General features: G+C 38.7%; 1 protein-coding gene across 2 annotated transcripts in view; it reads left to right on the top strand.

Annotated features, from left to right (window-relative positions):
• LOC128018474 (nuclear receptor corepressor 2) overlaps nt 1-12266 on the top strand; it is a 100319-nt gene that overhangs the window by 76785 nt on the left and 11268 nt on the right. Inside the window, exons 23-37 of one of the 2 annotated variants that reach the window (XM_052603977.1) lie at nt 2982-3029; nt 3379-3540; nt 5167-5267; nt 5426-5528; nt 5607-5705; nt 5814-5917; nt 6845-6992; nt 7077-7199; nt 7306-7380; nt 7482-7696; nt 9163-9523; nt 9609-9815; nt 10456-10710; nt 11005-11079; nt 11189-11413. In XM_052603977.1, the coding sequence (XP_052459937.1) occupies nt 2982-3029; nt 3379-3540; nt 5167-5267; nt 5426-5528; nt 5607-5705; nt 5814-5917; nt 6845-6992; nt 7077-7199; nt 7306-7380; nt 7482-7696; nt 9163-9523; nt 9609-9815; nt 10456-10710; nt 11005-11079; nt 11189-11413 (2301 nt within the window). The remainder of the gene's footprint in view (nt 1-2981; nt 3030-3378; nt 3541-5166; nt 5268-5425; nt 5529-5606; nt 5706-5813; nt 5918-6844; nt 6993-7076; nt 7200-7305; nt 7381-7481; nt 7697-9162; nt 9524-9608; nt 9816-10455; nt 10711-11004; nt 11080-11188; nt 11414-12266) is intronic. The other variant, XM_052603978.1, reaches the window with a different exon arrangement.

Here is a 12266-nt window from a genome sequence, read left to right as displayed (position 1 = left end):
AAAGAAAAAGTATTTAAAAAATCCTTTCTATTGTTTACTCTATGTACACATATTACGCATCACAATACATTTATGACCATATTGGTTTGAGCTGAAATAAGTGATTCTTATTTTGTGTAATGTCCACCAGACACGATTTCATATTTCCACTGCTCTTTGACTATGGAAGCATATGGGTAGCATTATTCAATTTGGGATGTAATATGCAAAATGACAATGCAATATGTAAAATGGCAATGCATTTCTGTATTTACATTTACATTTTGCAATACATCTGTGCAACGTTTGGTGCAAAATGAAAATGAAAATTAAATTACATAATTTTCATTTGCCATTTACTACACCAGTTTTAATATGTAAAATGAATATTAATTTTAACGCTTTATAAGTTGCAAAATTAAAATGAAAATGTAGCCCAGCTACATCTGATTCAAATATTATGCTAATTAACAGTGAGTGTAGTTTCAGACATTTCAGCTGAAGGCTGTCAGATGAAAACCGATCCGATTCGACCAATCAGATGAAAGCAGCGTTTCAGCTCCGCCCACAAATCCGAATGAAATATTGAAGCCATAAACCGAAATGATCAAAACATACACGGACCAACTGTCTTGTCCATGTTGTCTCACTTGATTGAATCCTCTTCTTGAGACTTGAGTCTCTGACCTTCTGTAAGCCCCGCCTTGTTCACACAATGATTGACGTGGCGCGAGGGCGGGGACACTTGATCGGCTCGGAATGCATTTTCAATGTGCACATTGAGTTTTGCTACATTCATTGCGGGACACCGAATGAAAATGCAATCGTAAGTGTCTTGACTGTGAGTGTTAATGCAATTAAGAAAAATAGCATTTAAATGATCATTTTGCCACAGTTTTTGCTTTAACATGTTAGACATATCTAATCATTTCTGTAATACATTTTCATTTTAATTTTGCAACTTATAAAGCGTTAAAATTAATATTCATTTTACATTTTAAAACTGGGGTAGTAAATGGCAAATGAAAATTATGTAATTTAATTTTCACTTTCATTTTGCACCAAACGTTGCACAAATGTATTGCAAAATGTAAATGTAAATACAGAAATGCATTGCCATTTTACATATTGCATTGTCATTTTGCATATTACATCCCAAATTGAATAATGCTACCCATATGCTTCCATATTTGACACACTTGATTCTGAAAGGTCAGTTGCAGAATTATGCCAGCAAATATGTTTTGTATAATGACCACTAAAGTGTATAAATGACTTGTTGCCCCTGGCAGTCAATTTCCTACATGGCTGTGCTAGTTTGTGTCTCTCGTACCACTCTGTGGCCTCTTTCCTCATTCAAAGTAAAACACAGGGATTACAGTTTTCCATTGCTACGACTGAATTCCATCAACTGGAAATATTGAGCGGAAAAAAAACATGTAGTGCATTGTTGTTGTTGATCCGCCGGCACACCAAAAATCATCCCCGCCATGCCTGCAGCTTCTCAGTGACAGCATGATGCCACTCGCATCATTCACAGTTGGGTTACTAGCAGAGAGCACCAAGCAGAACTTGAATTTCGGCATGGGATTGTGGTTATTAATAATAATTCTACTCATTGCCGCAGGTTCCACGCTTATAACGCGATGACAGATGACGGAACATAATTTGCACATGCTTTTGAGTCTTGAGAACTCACTTGGGCACTTTCATTTTCATTTTCAAGGAGGGTGACCGCTTTTAATAGTTATTAGGGGGGGGTTTGCAAACTTGATATTGATTTAATACAACAGTTCAGTAAACAAGACTATTTCTTCAACGAAAATAGTTTCAAAAATAGTAGCTGAAAACATTTTTTTTTCTTTTTTAATCTCAGTGATTACCCATTCATAAAGATAGCCACTTGCTACATCCCTGAATGAATCAGCCGTTTGAACGAATCAATTGAATGAATGATTCAGTGATAAAATCAGTTACTCACCACCACCTGCTGGTGGATTTAGTTTTATTTTTAGCATAAAATGTCAGTTATTTGAATCCTTTAATATTTCTGTATTCAAAATGTTCTTCTGTGCCACCTGTCCTACAAATAAAGTTTTTATTAATACTAATTTCATATGATCGGTAACTTATTTGTCTTATTCTGCTACATATTTTGTGTTTTTTTTCTTTAACTGCTGAGAACGGTTTCAACCCATATGAATATTTAAAGTTCTATTATTTATTTATTTGGGGATTAGCATAATAAATGGGATAATGTACCATGAGCAGGTTGATTTTGGAGAAAAATCTTTTATTTTGCAATAATTTTAGGCTGACTCTTTATTTTCTGTATATTCTGTATTTCAATACATCCCTTTAATAGTACAGACAAACTGATGTAGAATTTATTTTAATAAAAACTATAACATGAATGTAATTATAAGCTTATTGGTTAAAATTTGTATTTCAATGATTAAACATTTGAATATATGAGAAGACTTTTGAAAGGAAGTGAAATGAACGAGAACGGAAAGGGTGGGGATTAGGAGTGGGGAATGGGACAGGGAAATTTCACTTCATTCACTTCATCAACAAAGATTGTTATGATGTTATTCAATTTGGGCACTCAGAATGAAGTTAAAGGGAAAATTAATCCAAAAAGGAAAATACCGACATCCTTTACTCACCCTCGAGTTGTTTCCACCTTGTATAATTGTGATTCTTCTGTGGAACACAAAAGATATTTGAATTTTTTTTACAATTTTGTTTCTTTTCTTCCATAATGGAGGGGGACCATCAACTGTTGCCCATAATCTTCAAAATATTTTTTGTGTTCAACAGAAAAAAAACAAACTAATCCAGGTTTGGATTAACCTGAGAGTGAGTAAATGATGACAGAATTTAAATTTTGGGGTGAAATCTCCTTTTAAGTCACAAAACTGCTCCTTTCGAGTACTTGGAGAGAAAGAGAGTCTTGGGTCATGGCCATGTGATGAGCTGCAGTGTGTCTGTCTCTGCAGAGCTGGAGGGGAACGAGAGATGGCTTCAGGCTCTGCTACATGGATTACGTAGGTTTACACACTACATGCATTGCATACTCACTTTTGGAGAGGACTCTAATCAAGCGTGTTGGTTTCTGGGAGTGTGAATGATTCGCAGATGTATTTGCATGCCGCTACGCTCTCAGATTCCAGCTTACAGAGTGCTGATGAGGCTGATGATCTGATAATGTGTGTGAGGAAGAGTCTGAATAACTGCTATCTTTGTGTCTTCACCCTGGAGATCGCTGCTTTTGATGCTGGGGTTATGATGATTTGAGCTTTGACAGTTTCACCTTCGGCAAAGAAGAGTGTCACAGAATGCTATCCAGTAACCTGTTTGACAGTCATCTCTGTATGGTTTTGTCCGTGTGTGCAGATAAATCTCGATCATTCTCTCCTCTTGCGGATGGTAAAAAGATTCCTGGGGCTGATGATGTTCGGGCTTTAGGTCTAGGCCGACCAGTGATGTCACCATACCAGCTCTCGCCCAGAGACATGGCCAAATTCAGCCATGAACAGCTGCTACACTATAATCCTTGTAAGACACTATAGCCCTGTTAATTAAGTCAAAAAATATTATAATATTATTTATTAGGCATGCACTGGTACCGATACTGCTCTCCTGTACGTGTAATCATAAAAATGCTCCGATCCCAAAAGCCGATACCAGACAGTGTGTGTAAAAAGTCCAGACAAAAAAACAAGGACAACAGAGAGCAAAATGGAGCTATTAGATAGTAAGGATGTCTATGAATTATATGCGTGTAATTAATATAATGTTAAACATTCAATATCATTCAAAATTCCTGTATAGCTGATAAGCAAAGCAGATTGGATTGAATGTACGGAGCTTGTCGAGCAAGTATCTTTTTCTCATAGACATCACTAGAAAGTTTGTATTTCAGCTGGATATGTCAAAAGCAATGAGGTAAAAGAATGCTCAAGTTACTAAAGTTACCTAATGGTAAGTAGAGCAAGAAAGCGCACTCCAGTTGCAAGATCTTGATTGCTATTCATACACATGTGCATCAATTGGATTAAAACTAAAATGTAAATATAAAACAAACTATAAATTTAAGGGCATTTACTGTAAACAATATTTATTTTAAAGATCAAGCATACCTGACTTTTCAGAAGAAAAAAAAAGTTATATTTCAGAATATGTTCGTAACTATTACGTGATTTATGTATAATGAGTGGTTCCCTGTGTCCCTCTAGCTTGCTATTAAATTACAGATGAAATACCATAGAGCAGTGGTTCTCAATTCCAGTCCTCGCGTACCACCGCTCTGCACATTTTGTATGTCTCTCTTATCACTTCAGACATTTGTTCTATTTGACCGTAAGTGACCTGTGAAGTGGACATCACTGGATATCCCGCCATGATTCCAGTTCAAACGGAGTGTATATGTTCCATTCAAAGAGCATTAAAGTGTGAGAGACACAAATTTAAATTGTATTTATTTACAGAGGTCTATTATATCACACTTCTCACTTCTGTAGTAAGTTTCGTCTGTGTGTGAAGGTGTTTCAGACAGTTATGTAGCGCAAATAATGTTCCGAAGTGAAGTAAACTTCAACGGATTTCTTGTGCTCAGGAAGTAGGGAGCAATAAACGCTGTGTAGGGACCATAACAATCTGAACACAGTTCATTCATGGAGCTCTCTTCTAACGAGCTGGTCGTCTGAATCAGGGGTGTTAAATGAGACAGACATGCAAAATATGCAGAGCGGTGGTACGAGAGAACTGGAATTGAGAACCAATGCCATAGAGCAATAAAAAAATTTTTTTTTTGTACCCAATATATAACAAAAAATACAAATTTTATGAAAATACTGGTATTAGTATAAACATGTACAGGGCAAGTACAAAAAAGTATCAGTATCGTACTCGTTCTGGAAAAATTGTTATCATTGCATCTCTATTATTTATTATTATAAAATACTTTATTTGTGTGTGTGTATATAGTGAATATTAAATTAGAAAACTAACAGTTAATTTAAACTCTATTTCACACTTTTACTGTTTTTACTGTATTAAACAGTATCAAATAAATGCAGACTTGGCCAGCATAAAATATTGCTTTAAAAATATTGGTGATAATTTCAAAGTTTCTCCAGTAGTATAAATAATACTATATATTTTTTAATCTCCCTCTTTCAGCATTGGCTCCACAGGAGAGAATGGCTGCAGTGCGGCCTCTCCAAATCCCAGAACCCCCTCCTCTCATCTCCTCTGCCAAACCTGGTGGTTCCATCACGCAGGTAAGAGCACCATTTAATCTCTCACAGTAACAATGTTCTTTGGAAGTCGTATAACTGGGACATATTAATATTGTGTAAAATACATTCGGAGTGGTTTAATGGTGTAATAATGTGAACCTGCATAATAACACTGGTGAACATGTTGTTTTGTATTGCAGGGTACTCCAGTGCAATTGCACAACCCATCTCATGGCTCTGACCATGGAAAAATCCCAGCCCCAGGATCTCTGGCTCTCTCCTGGATAGACCAGAGGAAAATGGGTGAGTTTGTGTCGTGATTGTGAAATCACACTTCAGCTGTCCATTTTCCATTTCCAACATCTCTTTCTGTGTCCTTAGGAGGGTTTCCGGTGGTTAAACAGGAGCAGTTGTCTCCACGCGGGCCCACCACCTCTCAGGCTGAGAATCTCTCCTCACAGGACTGCGCTACGTCACGGGGTGAGTTTGGGAAAAATCATTATCCCTCATCTCAATTCAGTTTTAGTTCAAAGAGAAATACAGGCTCACATCGTTGAATCAATTGAAAACATGAACTCTATCCCACAGGCCCCATGCCAGCTGTTCAGGGCGGCAGCATCACGAAGGGCATCCCTGGCATGCGTGTGCACCAAGAACCTTCCGTATCATATCGAGGAGGTTCTATCACTCAGGTGTGGTTAACTTCTATTATGCAGCTTGTTTTCTCTGACTAGCATTGAGCTGGTGCATTGACTCTCATGCGTATGGAACACAAAGCATTCACAATCTTGCCATCTGTTGTGTACAAAGGAAATTTCCAGTGAACTTGAACATATTTTTGGTTACAACTGTCAGTGCATTTTCCCGTTCATGTTCTCATTCTTGGAATCCATGAATTACAGTGAGCCAGTCAGCTCATATAAAAGCCCCTTCAACAAGTGAATCCAACAGCAGTTTGTGTCAGCCATATCACATCATATTATGACATAACTGGTAATCAGTTGCCATAGCAACAGGTACACAGTGTCCAATTTTATTCTCTACTTTTATACCGATACCCATCACTCATACATATGCAGTGTGCCAACTGTCCTACTGTGACACACATTACACGCTCAGGCAATTCAGAATGGGTTAGGGCGAGCGATTAATCAGACCGAGGGCATTTCTGTGTTTAATAAGCTCAGTGTTTAGCTGTGTGACATTATTGGCAGATTTATTGAGAGATAAGCAGTCGTTGTTGGTGAGAGTTCACCTGATACAGGTAGAGATATGGTCATATGCAGCTGTGTATGACACATGGTGATTTAACTAGTATATCTGAACCTAAAACATTGTCCAGTTGAAGATCAAACTTTTAAAATTAATTTGTCCTGCTGTGATTTCTTGCAACAATTTGAACAGTTTTCTTCCTTTTTTGTAGCACAAATTCAGTATAATCATATTCTTCATTACTGTAACCTCAAAATATAATTATGAAATACCAGTGACACAAAGTGCTTGATGCTTTGAGTCCACTTTTTCACAACATAAGGGTCAGACCCCAGGAAGTCTTACCCTCCTTGATGTACATTGTACAATATGATTCTGTTTTAAGCCTTTCCTATCGTTTCTTTCAGGGCACTCCTGCAGATGTCTTGTATAAGGGCACAATAACCCGTCTGATCACTGAGGACAGCCCCAGCAGAGAGAGAAGCAGAGAAGACACTCCTTCTAAGGGGACCTTAGTCTACGAGGGCGTCAGTGGACACATCCTTTCCTTTGACCGTAAGTGTTCACAAACATGCAAATGCTCAGAACCTAATAAAGGTAGAAATTGTCTCTTACTCTTGTTTGTTTTTGAACACACAGGGGGTCCAAATTCTAAGGAGGAGGCTCGTGGGGACATGGCTGGGCTGAAGAGGACCTATGACATGATGGAAGTTGGCATTCCTCGTGTTCCACCCATCAGAGACTCAATATCTGCAGCTGAAGGTGAGCAAAAGTCACCCTTCTTTATCAGTCATTTACAATGGAGTTTCACTCTTTGTCCTTTTTCCAGTTAATGTTCCTTCACCTGCCGTTTCTCTCTCTTTGGCAGGCTTGATTGGTCGAGCAATGCCTCACGAACGCGATAGTCCTCATCTGCACCACATCCGTGGATCCATATCCCAAGGTCAACATTATCTCAGAAACTCAGCCTCAACTGATCACATTTAGCTCATACGAGTTCTTACTCTCATTTCCTTTGTCTTACTTCTCTACTTCCTCTCCCAGGAATCCCACGGGATGACTGTCAGCGCCGGGAGGTTAAACAGATGAAAAGAGAGGGTTCCCCATCACCCCGTGGCCCTGGTCATCCCACTGACACTCTTAAATCACGCTCTCACGAGAGTATGGTGAACACCGTCAAAGAGGGAGGACGCTCCATCCACCTGATCCCTCCTGAGGGGGTTGTGATAGGCAAGCCCAAGGAGGGCTCAATCACCCAGGTGACTGGCTTTGATTCATGTTTCTTAACTTGGTGTGGTAGGATCCATCTGGCAAATAAATTTAAATACAGTAAAATCCTGGAAGTAGTGCACTTTTCATATATAGTTTATTTCATATTTAGGATTTAAAAGAAGTTTTGCCTGAAACTGCTGAAAATTAACAAAATTATGAGTACTAGGGTGCTTTTTTGTACCTCTACAATCTTAACAATAAAGGTGCCTGGCAAAACCAAAAACTCTTCCCACAGGTTCTAAGAAGAACCACTAATTATAAGGTTCTTTATAACCCCATTTCTACTGGATCAAAATCCTTACATTTGTCATACTGTAAATTTTAGGTAGTTTTTAAATACATTCATAAATATATATATAAAATCCAAATGTAACAAGACTTGATAAGTTTAAAATGTTTATTACATGTACAGTATACATCAGACATAAATACACACACACAACCTTCTGTTAAAGGTACAGGTTGTAGGACCCGCCGCTAGAGGGCGCCTACCAAAACAGTAACAATCGTATGCTTTTATGGTGCTAAAAAGGAGCGTGGAATTATGGAATTTGTTGTCTTCTACCCAACCGCTGACAGCCAACAATCAGATGATATGAAAACGATAACTACTTGTTCAACAAATATATATACACTTGGGTAAATTCAAATACAATAATTGGCCATACATAGCAAATGCGAGTTCAACGATTTGCGCGAGTAGATTACATACAAAGTCAATGCACAGACGCGATCAGACTATGGATCAGACGCACCCTCGCTCGGGTCTAGAGATGCGATGCCCCACGTTTGGCGTGTATGCCCCATAATACTTATCTTGTTGATCGTTATAATAGCATACATTTTCTGTAAAGATAAGAATCAAAACAACTCACCTGTCGAGTAGAACACAAGCGAGATCGGCATCTCTTTCTAGTTGAAGTTTGTCGCGAAGCTCTCTCCATCTAGAAAATGCAACACTGATATTGATCCTCGCTCTTTCTCTCTTTTCCCAAACTCTTCTTGGGTCATTTGGTTGGCCCATACACTTACGTTTACGGGAGCTGTTCTTGTTGACAGAACCAACGGCAGACGGTAAACAGTAATTATGTTCCATAAATAAGTAACACAATCCACCATTAAACGTGCAAGAAGAAGTAAATAAGGAACTGCTTGAAGCAAGCTAGTGGTTTGTTGGACGCTAGACACTACTTCCACATTTGTCCACAACACTGTTGTCATGTGGTTTCTACATCGTAAAGGCGGTAACACAGGGTAGCTAACGTCATTGACAGGCGACTGCACTGCCCCGGGTCACTGTTTAGAATGGGAATTTTCTCATGATTTACAAGTAGTTGAAAACATTAGATATATTGTTAGTAATCAACGGGTCAAGATATATGCAAATATCTTACAAATTGTACCTTTAAATTAACTTAATATTAACTAAATGTGTAATATGTGTCTTCTGTAGGGCACCCCTATGAAACAAGAGCCTGTTGGTTCATCTAAGCGCCATGATGTGCGGTCCATCATCGCCAGCTCTCCTCGGCCTTACTCTGGAATGTCCTCTAATCTAGAGCTTAGGCCCGAGCACAGAGGGTCCGACAGGGCCCGCTATGAGGAGGTAGGGAGCAAATCCCGACCCAGCGCTGTGGTCAGCACCCCCAGCTCTCTGTCCCGTACCTCTCCATTGACACTCATTGGAGAGCAGAGCAGCAGACCCCACCACAGTCCAGTGGGCTATGAAGATCACAAAAGATCCGGCTACCCTCCACCCTCACACAGAGCCTCTCCACTGTCCGGGAGAGAAACCTCACAGCGTACACATGAAGGTATCATGTTCTACCAATCACTGGAATTCAGTAGCTGGTGTGAGCTGTATGATATTTAAATATTGTTCCACTGTGTGTGACCTAGGCTCTAGTAAGGCCCAGCAGCAGGAGAGAAAATCCACTCCCACCCCTCGAGAGATGAGCTCCACTAAGTCTCCAATGGCAGTTGGTGAGCACACTGCATCTTTGGCTTACGAGAGGATCCTGCAGGGGCTGGGAGCTGAGATGTTTCGCCAGATACCTCTACAATTTGACCCTGCAACTCTTCCCAGGGGAATCCCCATTGACCCAGGTATTTGGAGTTTAGCAGCACAATATTAGGGTGCAAATTTCAGGGGAATATCAGGGAGCGTGTGATTTCCAGACGATCAAGAATTTATTAAATCTTTTTTATAAAAAGATTTTTACATTTAATTTATAAGGTTTAATTAAAAATGTTAGAAAAATTTATATTTCAAATAAATGCTGTTCTTTTCAAATGTTTTATTTAAAAAAGTATTAATAAATTAGCAGTACAGCAGTTTTCAACATTGATAAAACATTTCTCTAGCAAATCAGCATACTAGAATGATTTCTGAAGGATCATGTGACACTGAAGACTGAAGTATCGATACTGAAAATTCAGCTTTGCCATCACAGGAATAAATTAGATTTTAAAATATAGACAGAAAGAAAACAGTTGTAATTGTATTACAAATTGTAATAGTATTTACTTATATTACAGATTTTCAATAATAGTAATTAAATACATTTATAAATAATTGTAAATGTAAATACATTAATATAAGTAAATTCAGCTTTGGTGAACAAAATAGACTTTAACAAACCAGTCCCAGACTTATAAGAGGGCATGCATTTGAAAATAAATGTATTATATCATGAATTATGTAATGCATTTCTTGCTTTGACTTTGTTTCTTGTCTCCACAACAGCGTATTACTTGCCTCGTCACCTGGCCCCTGCCCCTGGCTACCCTCACCACTACCCACCCTACCTGATCAGAAGTTTCCCTGAAACAGCAGCACTGGAGAACAGACAAACGCTCTTCAACGACTACATTACCTCCCAGCAGATGCACCAGTGGCCAGCCACTGCTGCTGCCATGGCTGCCCAGAGGCCTGACCTGCTCAGAGGCCTAACGCCTCGAGAGCAGTCCCTTAACTTAGCCTACTCACCCACACCCAGAGGTGAGGGCTCCTTAAAGGGGCTTTTTATCCTTCACATTGTTTTAGTCTTCTAAAGAAATAGAGCAAAGTTTAAGTCATTATTCATTGACAGTTGCGTGAGAGTTAGTGAACAATGGTATATTGCATTTTTTTTTTTTTTTTTTGAGAATTATTCCAAATGACTTGGTGGAAGCTGTCATGTTGCTTAATACAAAAATATGCAATGTTACCTAAATGTGGGCAGTCATATTAAAAATTACATGTTATATACTTATGATCAACAGAGGCACATTAATTTTTACTGTCCATTTGCAGGAACATCTGCATCTCCCATGGATCGTATCACGTACATCCACAGCGGAGCCTACAGCACCTCTCCCATCTCACCAGGTACAGAGTACCTCACAACACACTCACTCAAACACACAACTTGATGATTTAAAACTCATTTTTTGTATAAGCGCCATTCACTTCACTTTAAAACTCTATCTCTTAACAGTGGGAGCCTCTCACATGAGTAAGATCCAAGGCAGTTCGACATCCTCAGAGAGAGAAAGAGAACGGGAGAGGGAGAGAGAAAGAGAGCGGGATCGTGAGAGAGACCGAGAGCGAGAGAGGGACAGGGAACGTGACCGAGAGAGAGAGCGTGAGAAAGATCGGGACCGAGAAAGAGACAAGTCCCTTGGTCATGGTAACGTGGAACATGCCCCTATATGGAGACCAGGTGAGCGCCCTCACTGCCTTTTATGGAATTAAATGTGCTTAATTGAACTTATTTTAATTAACTTTTAACTGTTTTACAGCTGTGTTATTTTAGTACCCTTCATATATCACTCTTATATGTAAAGTAATTTTTTAAAATGTTTTTTTACTTATATTTTCAGGTTTGATTTTAAATTTGTTTTTTGTTTTTTGGTCATTCTAGTAGTTAAAGTAGGTTTAGAAAAGAATCACCCCCCACCTTTAAATAATCACTTTTCCTTGCTTTGCAGCCTGAAATGAAGACAGGGACAGTTTTTGTTTTATCCAGCTGTATTTACTTATATAACAGCCAAGTGAAAGATATAATTCCAACATGTTAGAAAAAAAAAAAACAGTATTACTAAGTTGGAAAAAGGATCAATCCCGTGTGTGTCAGTTTTTTTGTTGAACTACCTTTTTCTTTAATTACAGTCTGTTGGGATATGTCTCTACTAACTTTGCACATGTAGACTTTGCAATATTTGCCCGCTCTTCTTTGCAGAACTGCTCAAGTTCAGTTAAATTTGATGGTGACCATTTGTGGTCTAGTCTTAAAGTCATTCCACAGATTTACAGTGGGGTTTAAGTCTGTGATCTGACTAGGCCATGCAATAGGTTTAGTCACGTTCATACACTTTTTAGTCAAGATGATTTCAGTTGAAATTCAAATGGCTTTGTGTGCTATTGAGAAGGTGAATAGCTGCACCTGATTTGGTTTGCAATTATTTTTTAGGAGGGGGCTGATCCTTTTTCCAACTCATTTTTTTCTCACATGTTGCTTTTACCGTATTTTCCGAACTATAAGTCACACTTTTTTTCATAGTTTTAACTATAGT

This window comes from Carassius gibelio, chromosome A8 (genome assembly GCF_023724105.1).
Source record: "Carassius gibelio isolate Cgi1373 ecotype wild population from Czech Republic chromosome A8, carGib1.2-hapl.c, whole genome shotgun sequence".
NCBI lineage: Eukaryota > Metazoa > Chordata > Actinopteri > Cypriniformes > Cyprinidae > Carassius > Carassius gibelio.
The sequence above is the reverse complement of the archived record's forward strand: the minus strand, read 5'-3'. Positions and strand labels throughout refer to the sequence as shown.